Below are 22,950 nucleotides of genomic sequence, written 5' to 3' on the forward strand. Positions count from 1 at the left end.
GGAACTTATGTAAAAAAAAAAAAAAATGAGATCAATCTATTTAAACTTGATTTTTATTTCTAGGCAGATCCTAACCAGCCTCCTTGTTATCAACGCTTTAGGTCCGTAGCATCACTGATGAATTCTAGAAATCTAAAACAGATGAATAGTGTTGTTTTTTGTTGTTGTTTTTTTTGGTTTTTTTGCTTGTTTGTTTGTTTGTTTGTTTCTTGTTTTGTTTTTTACTGTATGGACAACCCCACCTTTGTGTACCGGTGGTCTAACTAAGGATACTTCTCATTATAACATTATAACTGTAAGTTTAATACTGTCTGGAGATGCTTCTCTTTCCATCGGCGAAAACACCAGGATATTCCTTGCTGTGCTAAATTCCCTGGTAGATTAAAACAGATTTTCCCTGCTAATGTAGCATGTGCATGTTTGTACGTCTATTATTTTAGATTTATACTACATTAAAATATATATCTACAGCCAGATGGAAGCAGCAAATACCACTTTCACGTTTCCCCCCTTTCTTATTGTAATAACAAAATATCTAATTATTTGATAAAATTCCAACTGACGTTTTCACAATAGACTCTATTGTCATTATAATACGATGTTGTGTTTTATCATGTTTATGCTGTTATGTGACGTTAATCTATACATAGATGTCAGATTTATATAAGTGTCTTGGCACTTGTCTGATTCCATTTTGTATCATGTATATGTTGTATATATATTGTTAAAAGGAAATTGACAAATAAAACGCAGTTTAAATTAAAACACAAAAGGCATGGGGCATTCTTTGGCCCTAAATTACTAAATGACTAAAATTGTCGATTTGTCGTAAAACAGTACAATACAGTACATTCTAAGTCCCAATTTGTATCGAAAGGTGCTAATATCTCGAGTGTCCTGTATGTATTGAACACATTCTTATTTTCCAAAATTGTATACATATTATGCAGTGTTTCATGACATAATATTTATTATTTTTTACAATGTAACAGAGTCAGTCTTTCTACCCTTGTGGCACACAAAGTTCCTCAATCCTTGAAATTACAATATCATATACAATAATTTACACTGACCAATCATGTATTTTCCAAAATCAAAACAAGTAATTCATTACTTTTCCGTTTTGTGCCAAAAAGTCACTTCTTTATCCTTGTGGTATTTTATTTCTGCGACGTTGTGTTGATACCGCACTCAGTTTCATCAATAGCCCTTAACTAAGGTATTTCTTTAACTTAGAATTTCTCATAAGAAAGCAGAGTTAAAGGAAAGTCCTTAAATATATGATTTTTAGCTTAATCAAAATCAATAAAGCCATAGCCTGAATCCTCATTTCTGTACGTTGACTGATTAGACTCCATGACACTCACATTTGTGTGTTTTGCCTGTAACTCTCACATCAATACCAACTAATCCCGACACATTTACTTCCTAAACAATAACATATGTAGAAACTTATTCACCTTTTTGAGGACAATGACATATCTCCTAGATGCTAAGCCATATTTACCTTCCCATCGCTAAGTTTATAGTCTATATAAAATATCATTTCTAAATAAAAGCAATGTTTGCTCAACCTGCCCATTGAAGGTCTCTGTCTACAGAATTAAGGATTGTACGGCAAACTGGTGTGCCAATCATGGTATTAATCATGTTACATAGTAGAGAGACCAAACCAAACTTTGAGACCAGACCAATGAGTCCAGGCTAGACCAAACCAAACTTGGGACGAGACCAATGACACCAGACTAAACCAGACCAAACTTTGAGACCAGACCAATGAGTCCAGGCTAGACCAAACCAAACTTGGGACGAGACCAATGACACCAGATTAAACCAGACCAAACTTTGAGACCAGATCAATGAGTCCAGACCAATGACACCAGGCCAGACCAAGCTTTGGGGCCAGACCAATGACACCAGGCCAGACCAGACCAAACTTTGGGGAAAGACTAATGAAACCATGCTAGAGGCTAAACCAAACCAAACGTTTGGACCAGACCAATGAGACCAGACTAGGCCAGACTAGACCTGACCAATGAGACCAGACTAGACCAGACTAGACCAGACCAATGAGACCAGACTAGACCAGACTAGACCAGAACAATGAGACCAGACCAGACTAGACCAGACTAGACCAGACCAATGAGACCAGACTAGACCAGACCAATGAGACCAGACTAGACCAGAACAATGAGACCAGACTAGACCAGACTAGACCAGACTAGACCAGACCAGACTAGACCAAACTAGACCAGACTAGACCAGACCATTGAGACCAGACCAATGAGACCAGACTAGACCAGACTAGACCAGATCAAGAAAGCATTACACACATCTAGCGTCCCGACGCACAATTAAGGAAATAAAGTACATTGTATTCCCAAATGCAATCATGATGTTGACCATAAAAAGATACCCACGGTTCGTCATTCAGTTTAGAAAATGATCAGGTATCGTTAGGATTTATCACTAAAACATGGTTCCTTGGGTCGAATAAGCTTAGCCCCGTCGGTCGGAACGAAGGCCGGGCAGGTAAAATTATTCGTACTAATATAATCCATGTAACTTACTGTTGAAGTGTCCCGCTGGAATCAGTTCACCCCCCAGAAAATCTTCAGCAACCTTTTCTTGTCATCCACACGGATACTGCGGAATGTTCCAGCTGAATTCCTTGCTCTCTAGATGGGTGGCGCAGTAGTAATGAGCTTGCCTTTCACCCAGACGATGGGGGTTCGATTCCCCGAAAGGGTATGGGGGACATCTGTCCATCTACATGGGTATTTCTCTGGGTACCCACCTTTCCTTCCACATAAACAGACTCAACGCACGAGGAATTAGAGGTAAAATTAAAACGTGTTCCCAATTGGTTCTAAAATAAACTAACTTTATTTTTATCCGGTCTTTTCGGTCTCCATTCCGTACTCGTCTTGGCTGATATTGGCCAAACCCAGTCTGGACAAAGTATATCGGAAACTTGTTGTCCAATGTCCACCGTATGTAATTTTCGACGACTAGACATCATTCAATTAATTTTAAGAATAATTTGATTTTCCTAATTTGACCATTCTGCAGGTTTTCCCTTAATATACACCTGTAAAAATGTAGTCTTGTATGTAGTCTTGACAAATTGATTATGAATGCAAAAAGGCTTTTATTGTATTTTATACACCATTTTTCAAAGTTGAAGTTTGAAAAATATGTATTCAACAAAAACTATAATTGTATTCATTGTCATTTGAAAATATCTATTGAAGAAAAAAAATGTTAATCTTACCGAATATGGGTTTTATCAAAAGCATATAGGCTAATTGTCAAGATGTCAATAAAATGTTAGCTCGGAAAAAAATAAAGAAAAACATTGTGCATTCTTTCTCGAAAAAAAAAGAAAGAAAATAGCGATGTTCTGTACGTGACAAATACACATGCTGTTTTTAACAAAATTACATGCGTAAACTTCGCGCCCTCCAACTTCTGTTCGTAAGGGAGGCAAACAGAAGAGCTAAGATTCCTTAAGACAAACACTTAATATTCCATTTGTTTCGTGCTGTTGCTTTAACATACATTTTTCTGTTTATTCTCCTGTGTATTTAGCATCATGTATGTTTAAATTCAATTCTTATAAAAGAATATTCTAAAATTTAATTTTGTTTTGCTCAATGATTGAAGCGACCTTCTACGTTCAGGAGCACAAGGGACTTGATAGAACAGAAGAACTTCTAGAACATCCAGACTTGGCTGCTTTTTCGATACTATTTCACGGAAAACGGTAATGTAAACGACTATCTATTTCCTTTAAAATCGCTGTGATGACCTTCATTTATCGACGATCACGAAAAGCCTGAATTAGTTTACTATAGGCCTACTATTACATGCACATCGATAACTTAAAATTTGTCTAGCTTTCCTAGTTTTGCCGTCCATATGATATTCGCAGTCTGTAACTTAGCGTAAGTGTTCGGATAAGTGTTTGTTCGAGCTCTTGATCGTATCTCAAAGATTTCATCAGACCATGTCAGTATGCCAAGGAGTAAAGTTCCGACAAACCAACGACGTAGGGTGCCAGTGCCAACTCTGTCTTCTTAAAATATAGGAACAGTACTGTACGCTAAGTACCCCTCTTAGTCTCTGAAATGTAAAGGTGTGTAATGTGTAGGTTTATTCGCTATAATATTACTCTAAATATGATATTTCTGCCACATGCAGACTAGAGTTTTGGCCAAATGATTTTAAAAGTGTTTGATAAAGGATACCTCTTGGTGTAGGCATTATATTTCAAAGTTAAGGAATTAATTAATTCACAACTACAAATGTACTAGACTTATCCACAATTATCTCATAATCTGTATGCTTGTTTTTTCTAAGACAAGATAGTGCATTCCCTCTTCTATCAGACTCTTTACAGATCCTAGATGATACCATCATGTACATCACAGAGAAAATTCTTGATCAGCTAGCCCTTTTGGTGCTGAAATGGAAGAAGAGTTTTCCATCTGAAGAAGTTTTCTCTGTCACTAAGAATAGATTCCTAGATGTGCTATCTTTCATCCCTACATATTGCATGGCCATCAGTTAGAGTGATATGACAGAGAGGCCAGCTATCTGAGGTTCACAATTAGCTCTGGCTTATTATTACCCATATGAATATAATATTATAAATCCTTGGCTTTCCGAGGTGCAATCTCAAAGTTTCATCTTTTACCATCAAACAAATGGCCTATACGTTGCCATTTCTATGTCGGCCCTCAGGTTACTCCAGCATCAATCTATACTCAAAAGGGATATATTTACAAACAAACATATGAAATGGCATAGCTTTGAATATGGCAGAAAAGATGCGAGGCTGACCATGTTACCTAAAATCTGTCATAAAAAAGTGTCCATTACCACTAAACACCTTATTTCCATACAAACTAAGCTGTCATCAAATTATCTCATGCAGGATGTGAAAAAATACTTCCTTCCTCGAACAATCAAAGATTGGAATAACATCCATTCCGAAACAATTTCCTCTGACTCTCTCTCCACTTAATTTCCTTCAGATCAGCTATCTCTGCTCATCAACATTAATCCTTTCCCTTCCAGTCTTGAATAGTGCTATACACCTACATATGACATGAACTTCACTCTCTTGTAGTAGGTCATTTACTGGTTAAGTAGAAGGTTTTTAAGTGCTGTGGAACAGCCACCAGTAGCTCTCATCTCTGACTTTGGCTAGAACAAATTAATTCAGAACTCTTGTTTTTTTTTAATTAAATTTTAGGTTGAAATGTTTAATGGAAAGAACGATAAATATAACCCACAAAATAAATGAATCGAAGAAGAGACAAGAAATGTCTTAAAAAAAGATTAACGGTATAGTTTTAATGCTGGTGGTTATAATGTAAAACTGTTGGTGAAATAAATTAACGAACTAACGCGTTTCAGCATGGATAACACATTTATATCAGTTTTAATCACTTTTGGTGATAAAAGACTGCATTTGAATCAGGAATATAATCTTATTAATGTGTCATTTCAAAAGATACATCCACTTATTCAGCTTGCATTCAATCTTAACTTTGTTTTATTTTTAACTGCATATCTGCATTTTCCATTTACCGCTACACCAATACATATTTTGACCAAACACATACTTCATCTTAACCAGTAATGCCACCTCTCACGTCATATTCGGAGCCAAAAGAAATTATTATACAGCAATGCCGGAAAATTAAAGGAGCATAATTACATAAAATTCCACTTAATTTAAAAATAAATGTAACGTTAGTTTTACTGCATCAGTAAGGTTTTGGTGATGGAAGATACCACAATCTGTTTGGCGTTAATATGGAATATACTGATCCTTAATCACAGCAATGTTTACAGGTCTTGTTTTTGGCAGAATATTTTTCCACCTTTTGTGGTACATTGTATTTAAACTCTTCTGTTTCCAAATAAGTTTTAAAGTATACATTTTTCTAGGTACTTGTGGTATGTTGGGCTTCAAAATTTTCTCTGGCTATTCTAGTTCCCTCCAACATTAAGATCTCCTGAAATTTTTCTTTCAAGAGTGATTAAAAAATGTTGATTTAAAAGGCATTGACTGGTATTATAGACCTGTGTAACTTATCTTTATTTCAAGAATCATTATATAATTATGTACCTATACAGTTGTAGGATTACTGCAAATCCATATTGATATCATCAGTTGGGTCCATCAATCTCTAGACGTTTCAACCCTTGTCCTGCATGCCTTTCTGACCACACCCACAGCCTACAATGTCTTCCAGACTGAGCGTGTTTGGAATCCTCTTCCTCTGATTTCCACGGAAAACAGCCAAGTTTGCCTTTTCTCCCAGGGCACTGTCAATTTGATGACTAAAATCTGCCTGGATTAGGCAGATATCACTACATCCGGACGAAGCATTGTCTGTACGACATCGGAGAAAACACCAACTTTTCTCCCAAGTCTACTCCTATCTCCAATGTCTCTACCCCTTCCAGAATGCCTGTGTTGCTCGATAATATACAATTATGGACTTTTTACTTGGTTAATATGCTCTGATATTAACCAGAATGGAACTAATATTGACCGAGGCGAAGCCGGGGTCAATATGGTTACATTCTGGTTAATATCCGAGCATATTAACCAAGTAAAAAGTCCATAACTGTTTTATTATATAATCAAAGTATATATGATGAAATGATAAACGTACTCAACTCAAAGTCCAAAGTCTCAACGTCCTCTGCCACGTTCTTTTCTTTTAAATATTCCTTAATTTTTTTACAGCCGAGTCTGTCGCTCTTCTTGTGTTTATGGAATCCTTTTCTGTCATTAACTTGTTAATGTTCTCATCGTTTAGAGACGCAAACCGCATTATTTTAGGACTTGAATCCGGCGAAAAAGCAGAGGCAGCCATTTCCTATGCGTTGCTATGGTATTATGTAACTTCCGGTAGGGTATTTCCAGAATCTATTTTTAGCGGAGGTGTTATTAACTGGTTTTTCATAATCTATTTTTAGCGCCGGTGTTATTAACTGGTTTTTTGATATTAACTGGTTTTGCTTTGGAAACTAGTTAATATCGCTATTTATCAAAAGTCACATGTTAGCGATTTAGCCAATGAGAATATGGATAAATACACATTATATAATAATACTTTTTATGAACCAGATAGAGGATATGGATTGTGCTTCCGAGGTGGTCTCTTTTTCTTCTTTTCCACCTCAAAGACATCTGCCTATTCCTGAAGCACCTAGTGGTGCCTCCACGGGTATCATCCCTATGTCAACGCTGTCTTGCATGCTGAAAGGATACGACCCATGGTCCATTGCTCTTGGCCCAGTCAGCACTTGTGCACCCTGGTAGTCCCAACAGATGCAGGTTTGCTGACAATGGTAAAGTGATATACCGACCACAGCAGGAACTTGATCCTCAGTGGTTCATATCACTACAAGTCTGTCCATGGAAGTTTCTGTTCTGGCAGATACCATTTTGTCCATGTTCCTTGAGAGCCCATCACTGTTGCCTTTGCTTTCCTGGTCCCTTCTTCTTCTCTTTTGATTTCCCCCTGTACCAAAAAGTTTTTCCTTATCATCTGTACCTTCCCACGTCTGGAAATGGGTTGACCCAAAACCTTGCCATCCTGAGCTGGTGGCTACGACGATGACCCGGTGCTTGAGAGCTCCCTCAGCCTGCTCAACAGACTGGCTTGATGACCATTTCCTTCCTGTCCTAGTCTGGATAATCCTGCGTGGCTTATCTTCTTGTTCTTTAAATCTTGCAGTGTCATCACTAGTGTGGCCTTTGTTACCTTGAACTTCTCCACCAACAATGAGAGTGAGAGTATAGCAGTGATGATGCCTTGAATTTCATCCATGAGACAACCATATGACTCAGTGACTTCATTTTTAAACATATTTTGATTAAACTTCTTATAATGGTCAAGTATGAGAATACCTGGAACGTTTTTGCATTTTAGGGTGCCGAAATCAACGGTTAGGTCAAAGTTAATATTTTGATTAAACTTCAAAGATTGGTCAGGTATGAGAATACATCAAGTGAGTTAATTTGCAGGTTATTTCAGGTGGTATGCATGGGTGGGAGATTTGTATTGTTTACTAAATGCCTTGTTTTCTAGGTATGCATCATTGTATTTTGGTATTTATCATTGTATCCTTAGTGAGAAACCAGAATGGATAACAAATCAAGCAATACTGGAAACAGAAATATCTCCGACATGAGCAAGTCTGAGTTAGAAATGTATCGCCATGGACCAGAAACAGAGTTGTCTGCCCTTGTTTGTCATGCTTCAGAGTCTGGAGATTTTACAGCTCTGAGGGATTACCTACAGGTAGGAAAAAGGATGGACTCCAATACAAATTACATCCAATGTCTGATTACAATATCGCCTTTGCTGTCTGTTGTCCGTTCGTAAGCAATATACATTTGCGACTCCTCAGAAGCCCCTGCTAAACCAATTTCATGACATTTTGCAGAAATCTTTCATGGCCAAACTAATGAATCAACCAAAATTGTTGAAAAAAATATTCTTCTTAAGACCCTTTAGTTGTTACTGGTTTTCCACCTATATGTCTCCACCCACTGCTAGCTACATTTAGGTTTCATCTCACCAACTATATCTCAAGATCCAGATATGATAGAATTAAAAAAAAAAATGAAAGTAGAAGTTTTGCTTTATCAAAATTTTGAATTTCATGTCCCTGGTGTTTCACGTTTCTCGGCCTTGGGAGGGGATAAAATTTGTTATATGTTATATGGTAAAATCACTTTTTATCAGCATATTTTGTTGGATTACCTTTGGAAATATTTCAAACTTGATTATATTACCACATAAGATATTAGTTCTGACTTATCCCCAAGGGGCTGATGGGCAATGCCAGAATGGGTCAGAGTGACTGAAATATATCAGGACTCGGGTGACCTTTAGGCACATTGGCCTCTTGTTAACTAAATATCAAATCAAAGACCACATTATGAAGTTCAATTTTCATGTATGATTATTTATAAGTTAAAAAAACATTTAATTCAATTTTCTGTCATGTGATTGTGGTTTTTCACTTTTAACTTAGTTGTAACCCAGTGAGACATCTTCTGTTTATTTTAGATACTGTCGGACACAGATCCCGAAAAGATCAATGAAACTGACAAAGCAGGAATGACGGCTCTACATTTTGCTGTTTCTTGCCAAAATGTGTGTAACCATTTTATATATGGATCTAATTAAAATGTTTCTTTGTTCTGCATTCTTTTAATTGACGTGATTAATCAATTAAATGTTAAACATGCAATTGCAATATTGTAAATTCAAAGTTTTTAAATAGAACTGAATGGAAGTTTTTTACGCATCAATTTATAAGAAGATTTGATTTATAAATTTTTTGAATACTTAGCCAATCCAAATCTTAAGATTTGACAAATTACCAATACATCTTCAAGCACTATTATATATAATCTACATTGATTTATTTAAATTGTAGAATATCACTATATATTTCATAAAAACCTGTATTATGATAGTATTTGTTTTTTACAGCTGCATGCAGTTAGCATGTTGATACGATACGGAGCAGATGTGGGTGCACAAGATGTTCTTGGCTTTACTCCACTCTTCCTAGCAACTGGTTAGTAATATTATAAGCAATTAGCTCAGAGTGGAAAGGATCTAGATTCTAGTGGAAAGGATATAGATTCTGTGCCTTGTACATCAAATGCAATGATTAATAGGGTCTGCTGTTTCCATTCCTTTACAGAAATTCTCAAATATTTTGAAAAAATAAGAAATACTATCAAATGAATATATTCAAAAGTGTATTAAGTATTGTGACTTAGTTTGTAAGCTTTTGTTTTGGTATCAAGTATATTGGAAAATACTTGGTGACAAAGGATATGTATATAGTACTGTACTTGGCATCCTTATAGAAAACCTTAATGTGTAGTCATAGAGCTTCTGTACAATGACTTTATTGTGGCACACTATTTGTGTGCAGCATTAAAGTGCAGCAAGTGAGCTGGTTAGTGCAGATATTTTGATTGCTGTTATATTTTGCCTCAATATTTTAGCTTTTGTGCCATTAATCATACTTTCAAAGTCTGTGCACAGAAATAGTGCTGCTGAAAATTAGACAAGAACTGCATACATGTATTGCTGGAAGTATGTTAAATTGAATATCAATATCTAAAAGAAATATTTTGAAGGTCGTTACCCAAATGTAGAGGTGGCCAAGTACCTGCTGACAGAAGGAAAATCTGATGTTAATGTGAAAACTCACAGCGGGGCCACACCACTACACGGGGCGTCTCTACAGGGGAATATAGGTAATAGTATGGATTAGTTCATTGTCAGACTCTATTAGTCCTGTGATAATTTCTGAAATTATAAAACATTCAATTTAAAGGAAAATATTTTCAAAGAATGCTTTTTATACATTCTGTTCATATAATTTCATGAAAAGTAATTATAAGTACTTTTTATTATTTCATTAAAATAATCATATTACTGTGTTTCTAATCCATTTTATATGCCATTACAGTATATAGTTATAATTTTATTTTTCAGATGCTTAATTGAAATTGAAAATTGAAACCTAAATTCAGCAAAGTCCACTTCCATATTTCCATATTGAGATAATCTTTCTCAAACTTCATGTTTTCAGTACAGAATACAATGTACATATTTACATTCATCTTATAATATATGTCCAAGCATTTGTTTGAAAAAGAGGTCTACTGCACTCTTTACTAAAATGGAACTAAAACATCCATACAAATTTAAGTTGATATCAAAAAATCTTAACCATATGTACTGGCAATATAATAATGTTGATTTTTCATACATGTACATTTATATATAAATTTCAAAAACACAAAAAAATCTTTTCATTAGTCATAATTTTAGATAGATTCAGACATTTTTGGACAGTTACCAGTAATATGAATTGTATGTTCGGTAGATTGTTTGAAGCTGTTACTTGAATGGAATGGGGATCCCCGTATAGAAGATGAAGATGGGACCACCCCATTTGAACTGGCCAAGGACGATGAGACCAAGGCAATCCTTCACGATGCCATTATTGTCTTTGATGCCAAGAGAGACACAGTAGGTTTGTACGACAGTATTATGTAGCACTTCTGAGTTCTGAGTTGATGTTAAGTTTACGCTGCAGACTGTGAGTTATTTATGCAGCACTTCTGAGCCCTGAGATGATGTTAAGTTTACGCTGCAGACTGTGATCTGAGATTATACATACATTTTGCATATATAAGTGTTTATATACTAACTGAACTCATTGTTTACAATGCTGATATCTGATATTGTTCAGTTCTCAATAGTTGCACTCACAGCTGTGCTCTGTATTTATGTTATTGAGCTGATCTAACAGGTGCCCATTCACTGGCGGAGTGAGCTCCGAGTTTACAGATTCGTTAACACCACTAAGTAAGCTAACTTCAGCTGACACTGACAAGTTTCAGTTTATATTACTCTGCTAAACTCAAAGTTTTACTACCCAGCTGTCGCTTCCCTGATTTGTCCTAGAATAAGCCCAGCAGTCAACACTTCAACTTTTCCTTAAAATAGGGAATGAGCTTGCATGATGCAGGACAATTAAAAAATTGATGGAATTTTCAGTGAACTTCAATAGAAATGGAAGCAGCTTCAAGGGATTATTACCAGGCATGGGCGTATTGTTGGATGAATATAGTTGCAGTTTTAATACATATTTTAGACTACTCTTGATGAATTTTCCATTGTCAGATGCAATTTGTGCCTGGTGTAAACAGATCCCGAAGGCGGGGCTGAAGAGGTGTGGTCGATGTCATGTGACCATGTACTGTCAGCGAGAATGTCAGGTTTTGCACTGGAAAGAAGGAGGGCATCGAATTGCTTGTTCAGGTGAGTGATGGGCCAAAAAGTTAGTCTTTGTCTAGATTGATTTCTAGGGGTGAGTTATGAATTATATCTGTATTTCTTTGTCTAGATTGATTTCTAGGGGTGAGTTATGAATTATATCTGTATTTCTTTGTCTAGATTGATTTCTAGGGGTGAGTTATGAATTATATCTGTATTTCTTTGTCTAGATTGATTTCTAGGGGTGAGTTATGAATTATATCTGTATTTCTTTGTCTAGATTGATTTCTAGGGGTGAGTTATGAATTATATCTGTATTTCTTTGTCTAGATTGATTTCTAGGGGTGAGTTATGAATTATATCTGTATTTCTTTGTCTAGATTGATTTCTAGGGGTGAGTTATGAATTACATCTGTATTTCTTTGTCTAGATTGATTTCTAGGGGTGAGTTATGAATTATATCTGTATTTCTTTCAAGTGTGTTTAACAGAATTCTACATTAGTTTTTATTTCATATGAAAATGTGAAGGAGCAGGGAAAGAACTTATCTGTTGTATCCAACCGCATGTCGTAAGAGTTGACTAACTGTGGGGCCCCTGTGCTGTGTTGGGGTGGTTTCTCCATTGCCTTCTAATCAGAGGACAATTAATGGAGAGGCCTAGATAGCTAGAATTAAGCCAGCTGTATACCCCCCTGTATGTTAATTTTAGAAGGTGACTAAAAGTGGGCCCCTGAAGAATTGGGGATTTTCCTCTGTGGCTTCTACTTAGATGACATTGAAGAGACCAAAATAGATCTTCTACTCCCTATTGTAACACTTGGGATCTTAAATCTTCCCTCTCTTTCCTCAGTGCTCTGTTTTAATTTCTGTCTTTTGTTTTCTTCTGTTGGTGACTCCTTGTCACCTGTCCTCATATGACCCTGGCTGTGGGTGTCTCCTTGTCACCTGTCCTCATATGACCCAGTCTGTGGGTGTCTCCTTGTCACCTGTCCTCATATGACCCTGTCTGTTAGTGTCTCCTTGTCACCTGTCCTCATATGACCCTGGCTGTTGGTGTCTCCTTGTCACCTGTCCTCATATGACCCTGGCTGTTGGTGTCTCCTTGTCACCTGTCCTCATATGACCCTGGCTGTGGGTGTCTCCTTGTCACCTGTCCTCATATGACCCTGGCTGTTGGTGTCTCCTTGTCACCTGTCCTCATATGACCCTGGCTGTTAGTGTCTCCTGGTCACTTGTCCTCATATGACCCTGGCTGTTGTAAGGACATTAAAACACCTTTTAAAAAACAAACAAAAAAACGAACTATTCCATATGACATTTAAGAAACTTTTCATTTTACATCACAAGACAAATTTATAGGGTCATTTCATAATTCTCAAATTAAATGGAAATGGATGTTTTAAAGATCTTACTATAGATTAGTTTCATTGTATGTGTATTTTCCTGACAGGCTTTGTCGTGGCAAGACCCTTTCATGCCAATGAACGGAAAGGACAAGGCATCCAGACTTCCTTCTACAGAGTCATGGGTTCTACGAAACCCAATGTCAAGGTCTTCATGCGCAATGCCAGTGAAGCTCCCCAAAAAATGGAATTCCTCAGAAATAAAAGATTTGTTGTCAAAGTACAGGTTCCAATTGGTAGGTTACACAGTTCTGGAAAGGGTGCCAAAACTGTTTTTCACTACATTTTTCTTCGAACACTTAGTGATATTAAGCTATATTTTCTCCAGCACCAACCATGCAAAGATTTTCGTTTTTTTTTCTTGAGTCCTGTTGGATATGAATTTTATTGGATTAGCCCTAAAGAAATGTATGAATACCATGCTATTGAGTGCTTCTAAGAACTGTAGGAAGCTTTGCTGACCTCAATGCTCTAGTCTCAGACTTTGCAATTAATAAGTGACCCTTAGAGCAATTTTTTTTGAAAGGACAATTGTTTTCAGGAAGGATTATCAAACTACTTCGAATCTGGCAATTAAGGAATCAAAATATGTTGATTTATCAGTTAAGAAAGAAAGAAAACCATCATATTTCTTTTTGCCACATCTGTTCCAGGTAACCTGCCCTGTGGGGAAATGATGGTGTATAACGCTGACAGAACTGTGGAAGGCTTTGTCTACACTAAAGAGAAAGGTATATAATAATCATTAGCATTATACTTGAAAGTTCACCTGCCCAAAGGTAAAGTGAGCTTATGCCAAGTTGTGGTGCCTGTTGTTTGTTCAAATGAAAGACCATGACTTACTTTCAAGGTCACAGGGGTAAAATAGGCTAGAATCTTTAAACAACTTCTTCTCTATGACCAAGAGGATCAGGGCCTGTAGCATACTTGGACTAAGGGCTACCAAGTTTGTTCAAATGAAAGACCTTGACCTACATTCAAGGTCACAGGAGTCAAATAGGCTAAAATCCTTAATCGACTTCTCAATAAGCAAGATACCCAGGGATTTGATATTGGGCCTGTAGCATGCTAGGATAAAGGGCTACCAAGTTTGCTCAAATGAATAACCTTGACCTACATCAAGGTCATAGGGGTCAAATAAGCGTAAATCTTTAAACAATGATTTTTTGATAGCCAAGAGACTCTGAGACCTGATATAATTAAGGCCAATAGTATGTTGGAATGAAGGACTAGAAAATTTATTGACATGAATAAACCTACATATACCCTACTCTGATATTTGAATAAAGTGGTAATCAGGATAGTACCTGCAGAAATGACCTAGAGCAACTTCAAACTTGCTGCAGAATCAGGTGAGCGAGACAGGCCCGATGGGCTTCTTGTACTTCAAATTTGGTGTTGCTGTTTATTGCAGATTTAGCTGAAACCTTTTTGCTTAAATAGCTACTCACATAATTATGTAAATGAATTGCAATTTCTTGATACAGTAAATCTCCAGTCACATCTAAAACACATGGGGACATGTTCTTCTGTTAGATTTAGAATTATTTTTATTTTGTTGAACATAAAATTTCAAAACGGTAATTTCATAAAGGTAAGCTTGAATGTGGGAGGCAAAGACCAAGTTCAGATGATTAAAAGCATTTAAATATGGTTTTCTTCTTTGTTGATTGTGTATATAGAAAATGTTAAAATGGTGTGGTGCATCAATAAAATATACATTCACAAATCTGTTTAACCTTGGTGATCAGTTGCGTAGCTAGACCTGTTTCAATGTGTACGCAGATGTGGTGCCGAAGGTACCAACTGATTTTTTATAGGCCTTTCGAGCACTTTAACATATTCTTTCTCGTGCCAATTTTCTGGTATATCTATATGTATATATATAAGGTATATTTTTTTTTGAAAATTATGTGTACGCACTTGCGTCCCGCGTATAGGAAGCTACGCCCCTGGTGATGACCACTAAAATCTTTATTGAGCCAATTAAAACAAATACTTCTCTCTGTGTCTTTAATACTTGTACCTTTTAAAAGTTTATTTGTTCATTACCTGGTTCAACATCAACACATGCATGATGTCAAGTATATCTGTTATTACTAGTTGTTATGATGTGTCCATGTGTATGATGTAAGTTAAGAGGCGCTACTTCATTTTGGTTTAGTTAATAAGTGTTTGTACAATATTTACTCAAAAGTGGTTTAGTTTCAACCAAGCTAGATATGGACTTTGATCATGTCAACTTGTATAAGTATAATGCTGAATTTTATTGTCATTATGATGCATGTACATGTATATCACTGCATATTTTTAAGACAGTAAACATATTCTTGATTCAGGTTGGTTCCCTTGCATTATCTCATAACCTAAACTGAAAAATTTCAATGTACTACGTTCTAGATCCATATAAGGAAAATACACAATATATGTACATTTTGAAAAGTCAAAAGATAAAAAAAATTCAACGTCAAATTTCAAAAAATACAAATTTTGAGTAAAAGCTAGGCCACACCATTGGTCACCAAATAGCCTAAATGGTTGTGACCACCCATAGACCTTTAGTTTATCCATGGTTATGATATTATGTATCACATTTGCAAAACTAAAAATATCACAAGTCCATAGATCAGTTCAGATACATGTATGGGTGTCCTACTGTATGTATACAGGGTAACTGAAACCATAGAAGATGAATTTAATCTATCACTACAAACCCTACTTGTTTCTTTTCAAGGATATGAAATACTCGCAAACAGGATCCGAACAGAGGGATTTATGGGTGTGAAGGCATTTTTCTGGGCAGAGCTTACAGGTGATAGTGATGGTTCCTTCCGAATATTCCACGGCCGGTGTGCACCCTACCAACAATGGTAGCTGGCTTTATTTACAAACAGTTTGTGAATCAGTGATGTAAAAATAATTGTCAGAAATGTTGTAGAAAACAGAAAATTGTAAAGTGCTCATGATGGTTTTTGTAGATTTAAATGAAGTGGAGTTTAAAAACAAGCTGCCTCCGATTGAAATACACTGGGTACATATTCTTAAGATGGGTACATATTCTTAAGATGAAGAAGGTAATGATATCTGTTTCTTATATTTAAATGTTATTGGTAGTCTGATGCACTGCCAAATATCAAGATTTATGGAGAAAAAAAATGTTAATACTATGTTTATTTACCACTTCTACATTATTGAATGCTCAACCTTCTATTGAACTAGAACAATACATATCATGCAATGTATAAATGTTTTGATATCAAATTGTGTGTATACTCTTCTAATGATATATCAAAAGATTTCAATTATAGTATTTTGTGTTTTTGTTTTCCACAAGGTATGTGTGTTTTAAACAAAATCTCCAGTAGTTTGCAAATTCAAGTTTTTCAACCATTCTAATGATAAGTCATGGAGCCTTTTTGTACGTTTTGTTCACAATTTTTGTTTGTGAACATTTACAAACTTATTAGCAAGGATGTTTAATTCAGAAATGGTGTGTAATGTGTGTGGTTATCATTATTTGTAAAAGGTCATCAATATTTGAATTGAAGCATATTTAAAGCAAAAATAGATATTGCACAGAATCTTCTTAATCTATGGTGTTGTCCCTCACCTAACCTAAAGTGTATTGTACATTCATCAGACTTTGGTCTGAGAAGACATTTTAGTTTTCTTAAGGGTATGCTCCTATAGCTCTGAATGCAGAATAGTCAAAATAGAAGAAAAACATTCCCGTTTATTTTCAATGCTTGAATTGTAAGTTCGTTTTAAATAATATGATGCTAATATAATACATATGTATGAATGTATTTTAGATTTCTTTTTAGATTAAGTCACAGTAAGGTTAAACTTACCAAGCATAAGAAGATACTTTTCTACAACCATTAAGTAATCATATAACATAATTTAAACGTTTTTATAGGGTAATGGTCAGGCACTATTAAGTAATCATTTAAGATAAGTCAAAAGTCTTTATAGGGTATTAGTCAGGCCTAATTTTTATTAGAATTTCTATTAAGTTATATAGTTTAGCTTGATGGTTCTTTTGTAATCACAGTGTCATATCAAATGTTATATGTAAGGTCATTAGAACCAAGGTGATGAGTGAAAGATGTGCGAAACTTTTCACATCAAATGTCAAGATCTTTAGTACCAAAGTGTTGAGTGAAAGATGCATAAACTTGTTCATATCAAAGGTCAAGGTCATTAGTACCAACGTGATAAAAGATGCATGCAACTTTTCATATCAAAAGCTAATGTCATTCATACAATGACAATTTCATCAAAGGTTTGTACATTATTTTGTACATTAGAAACTTTTCATATCACAGGTCAAGGTCATCAAGTGAGAGATGCATACAACTCTCATATCAATGGTCAAGGTCATAGAATACAAGGGTAATAGTGAGAGATACATACAACTCTCATATCAAAGGTTATAGTGAAAAATGCATACAACTCCCATGTCAAAGGTCAAGGTCAACAAGTACATATACCATTTTAATTATCGAGATTTCATGTCAAATATCACAATCAGTAAGTATACAAAACGTACCGAGATACTTGTACAATTATTGGTGAAGGAATGCAAGGGACTGAATCCTTACAGAGACCAAGTATAGGTAAGAAGTAAATTGATGGCGTAGGAATACAGCTGTGATATACATACTTCAGTAATAATACGGAGACACAACTGTAATGAATACAGCTTAATTCACATCAACCTCCTTTAAAGTAACTGATCAAGTTACCTGTGCCAAGTGTATGTAGTAGATAGATTTTCCATGTTCATTGCTGTTAAAAGTGTTTATTTTACATATTTGTTATACAATTGATCTGTATAGTGTTATGCTCCTGTGTATTTCTATGACTTCTCTGATTAATTAATTATACACTGTGCCTAAAGACTTTAAGACTATTTTTTGTCCATTTTTATAGAGTTTGTCAATTTAACGTCCAGTGTTTTCCTCGTGTTTTGTGGAGTTTACCTATTACATTCAAGGTCGTAATAATGACCACCAGGTGTTCTATATACTTCTGTAGTTGTGAGGGGACCATATCATCAATCAACTTATTGTTTAACATCAATTGGTCCGATGATCGATTAAATTTTCATAATCAGATTATCAGTAGATTGATATTTTCCTGTGTTCTAGATGAAACATATATTTCATGTATAAATTGAAACCTGTCATTCCATTATGTAACTAAATATCTACATCGGAAGACCTTTTTGATTATAACCGATGATCGATTTTGAATTTCCCCATCATTATTCTCTACTACACAATGTTACTGGTTCTATATGTACAGTTAACTGCTGAGTTTGTCCTTGTTAATTGTCTATGATGTCCACTGTTTCCAGGTATAGGGTTTGCATCAGTATGTCTTGACTTGGTTGCTAAGTATTTACTTTGAATGATCCATGTCAGTTTAATACCTTAATAATGCACTTACATTTGCATTCCAGTCAAATTACGTCCAATATCTTTTGTAGAATTTGCCAGATTTTGTCAGATATTTCTAGTCAGTATATTTAAGTATGTTTGATCTGCCACACATTCCATCATCGTTAAAATGTTGTAAATTGATATGTGTATTTATTTTGTTATTGAAACCGAGAGTTTAGTTTTTATACTTTTTTATAAAAATAAAGTTGTTTAAAATTTCGTATTTTAATGAAGTCTTCATTCTTACAAAAAATTGGGTTATACACTAGTAATACAACAGCTTTCATTCATCTTCATATACACAGCATCTCGGTATTTATTAAACAAAATTCTTGAAATTTTCTGTCACAAAAGATTACCTTGCATTTTGGAAATTGTTTTGTTGAAGTTTGATCAATCTTTATCCTTAATATTTTTTCTACTGCAGTTACATAGTCTTTGAACCTTGAATTCTTGAAATCAAAAATTACACACAATACCTACACAGGTACATCAAACAACAAGAGTAATACAGAGCAGAACAATATATGCTCCTCAGGTGCCAAAGTGACATTGATTCTGTCATCAAAATTAATTTAATAATGAAAAGTAATAAGAAGAATTGAATCAGTCTGATTGTCAATATCATCCAAAATATTATGATACCCAGTTTCATCAAAATCCATTCATACTTGGACAAGTTGTCGTGTTCGCAAGGTCTAAAGGTAAATAATAATAGTGCGAAGGGCAATAACTCTTGTTACAGTTAAATCGGTCCCATTGTCCAACTGTTGAACTCATCCGAGATGTTATTGATATCAGGCAGCATACCAAGTTTCATCAAAATCTATTAATATTTACTTAAGCTATTGTGTTCACATGGTCTAAAGGTAAATAGTAATGGTGCAAAGGGCAATAACTCTAGTTAAAGTTCAAGAATTGGTTCCATTTTAAACTCGCCCCATATCTTACTGATATAAGGCTGTTTCATCAAAATCTATTCATATTTATTCAAGTTATCCTGTTCACAAGAAAAAGTAAACGCATGAAAAATGACAGTTGACAACGGACTATCAATATAGGCCACCATGAGTGTTCGGCTCAGGTGCCAACAAAAATTATCAAATTACAGACGAAGTCAGCTGATCAACAGTTCGTCCTTCGTTGTTTCAAAAGAGGAATTGCTCTTTCTAATAATGACTAATGCATTGGTTCCTATAACATGAAGAATCTCCACTTGAAGATTCTTGTGTATTAAAAGGAAACTGAACTCGTCAATCTATAACTATCTACAGACAAGATAACAATGGTTCAAGGTCATTAAACTATCAACAGACAAGATAACAATGGTTCAAGGTCATTAAGTTGTCACCTTTATTTTCTTATATAACAATAGTAAACAAGAAATGATGAAGCTTAACAAAAAATCTTATATATATGCAACAAAAGAGAGAAAATTCCAACATTTGAACTCAGAAGTATAATACAATATAGCAACACAATACGGTATACATTGTATTTGTGAATGGACAATACATGAGACTTAATCTAGATTATCACATCCTAGAACAGGTGTGTCAAACTCAAAACTATCCTGATCATTTGGCTTCTTTATATCACCCTGAACTAGTATCTCTGTGTCCTTAATGCCAAAACCCTGGTGTTACTCATTTATAATTAAGCTGCGATAATGTAGCTCTTGAAAACGGACGGACAATTTCTGACCGATGGTCATACGTCCCCCCCAGAAAGTGCGGTGTAGGCAGAGTGTGCATATTCGTTCTTATGTATGACACACCTGTGTGTGACATTCAAACATTCTAGTGACCCTGCTTTGCTATATATAGAAACATTTAACGGTTAAGTTGATTATAAATAAAAACATTAATTTTCTAACAGGTTATTAACTAGATGGGATTATTACCCATACTGGCATGACGTAATAAGTAAAAATATTAACATTCCTGGAATAATAATTCACAGCATATTTTGAAACATAGAAAAACAAAGATTAATATTCTGAAGAAGTGTATGCTAATATAGTGAGGCAAGACCTAAATTAATTGATTGACATTTGATAATACTTGGCAACTGAAAAAGTAAAAAAAAAAGTTTAAGTAGTTCAGGCTTGGGATAAAGCTTTACCATGACAAATAATTGGTACAATTTAGAGTCATCAAAAGCAAATAGCAACTATTCTTAATTATTTTGTTCTAGCCAAAGGCCTGCCGTGTGCATTGACCCTCCTACATTGTGGTTAACTGATAGCTATTGTAAATATCTACCTAGAGGACCTCCTAGACAGCAGGTACATTTGTCAAACATGAACAGAAAAAAGTGATCTAATTCTATCAGTACCATATGATAAGCTGTGATCTCTAAAGCAACCACCGTGCATGAAATTTCCTTTTTTTTGGGTCCTCCCATAGCATATAGATTTTACAGGAATATTTTCAAAATCTTACAACAAACCCCTGACTTATGCGACACCTACTTCATCGATACCATCACCACAGTTGCAGTCAACAGTGGACAAATACAGGAGACAATTTATATTTAATTCTTATGTCTTTTTCATGTTCTACCAGGGTAAACATGGACACACATTCTGACTACCTTCTCAATTCAGCCTCATCCTTGGTCCACAATGTGGATTATTGAATACATAATATTGATATGTAATAAATTAATATTTGAACAGCATCTATAAACGCCAACAGAATGAAATTAGATACAAAATTGTACAGTGGATATTGTATAACTGGTGTGAGATGAAGCTACAGGAAAAACATGCTTTTCAGCTCCATACTGAATGAAACATACATTTTTTTTTTTAGCTTTCAAACATTTAAATTTTCGAAGTTTATGTAAAATTTAGGGCAAACAGGATGCATATTTTAACCAGAAATTATTATACAGACCGGTATATCCCCTTCCGGTAAACTTTTAAGTTACAATGGAAAAAATAATTTTACAGTAACATTACACAGGATGTAAAAATCATCATAATAGTTTGTTAATGCAATTCATGATTACCCGGATAATTTGACTAATTAAAAAAAAATATATATATATATATAAAAACTTTTAAACAATTCAGAACCTTTAAATGCAATTTATAAAGACTGGTGAGCTTCTAGTACAAAATCAATATAGCCATATGAATATCTCCATAACTGAATGGAGATTTAAACATTCTAATGTTATGCCATATAACCTGAACATAAAAACATAAAACCATGAATCATTTAAACTATGCATTATGAATGTTGTAATTGTTTAGGATTGTTTAAGACATTAACTCCAACCTGAGGGTCCATATGTGTACTGTACTATACAATAAACACACAGTCATACATATAGGTGTTGTGTGTGGAATTTGTCCTAGTGTTTCCAAGATGGTTGAAAATGATATTTCATCATATTTGCTTACATACCCATTGTTTACACCATTATACATGTAACATTCTTCGTTTCATACATCATGCTATAACACACTCCAACATTCTGTACCACGGTACTAAATCTACTTGATTGTACTGACTGACCAACTGAAATTTGAAGATTTGATGTCATATGAAACCATGGTAACATGACATCATTTCACACCATGGCAACAAGGTCAATTGTCACCATAGTAACAATGAGCTACACTGGTAACAAGGTCATTTGTCATCATGGTAAGTGTCATATGTGACCATGGTCACAAGGTCATTTTTCTCCAAAGTAACAAGGCCATTTGTCACCATGGTAACAAGACCATTTGACATTATGGTAACTAGGATATATGTTACTATGGGAACAACTTAAGGTCATTTAAAACTATGGTTACCTATATGTCTCTTTATTTTGATTATGATTATTTTGCTTTGGTCAACATAATTGTTAAAACTTGTTACTGATATTTGTGTAAAGTAAGCTTGAATGGTTATGAGAATGGTAAACACTTTTCTCTGTTATTTTTACAGCTTTGTTTAAGTAATGTACAGTCGTTAAATTTCAAAGGGCTAATATTTCACAGATGTTTCAGTCATTCCTAGTTTGCAGGTACAATGTATTAAATTTTGCGCAACTAAGCCTTGTAAACCTTATGCAGTCAATACTTATGCAAATATTTGCTGGGTGTTTATTTTCACACTATATTAAATGATTGTGGATATAGCGAAATTAAATCCCCCACAAATATTACCAACAATACAGTATACAAAGCATACAGAGGGTATTCATCAGAGCATGAACAACAAATTTATCTTTAACCTTGCATTACCAAT

At 34.9% G+C, this 22,950-nt stretch overlaps 1 protein-coding gene across 1 annotated transcript; it reads left to right on the forward strand.

Moving 5' to 3' along the window:
• Nucleotides 1–3,682: 3,682 nt before the first annotated feature.
• Nucleotides 3,683–18,868, forward strand: LOC117330601. Its single transcript, XM_033889017.1, has 10 exons — nucleotides 3,683–3,766; nucleotides 8,163–8,333; nucleotides 9,108–9,194; nucleotides 9,537–9,624; nucleotides 10,199–10,318; nucleotides 10,954–11,103; nucleotides 11,757–11,894; nucleotides 13,301–13,489; nucleotides 13,907–13,984; nucleotides 15,988–18,868. The coding sequence occupies exons 2-10, from the start codon at nucleotides 8,175–8,177 to the stop codon at nucleotides 16,125–16,127; spliced, it is 1,149 nt and encodes a 382-aa protein (XP_033744908.1). The 5' UTR covers nucleotides 3,683–3,766; nucleotides 8,163–8,174; the 3' UTR covers nucleotides 16,128–18,868.
• Nucleotides 18,869–22,950: the final 4,082 nt, after the last annotated feature.

This window comes from Pecten maximus, chromosome 7, assembly GCF_902652985.1.
Source record: "Pecten maximus chromosome 7, xPecMax1.1, whole genome shotgun sequence".
Taxonomy (NCBI): Eukaryota; Metazoa; Mollusca; class Bivalvia; order Pectinida; family Pectinidae; genus Pecten; species Pecten maximus.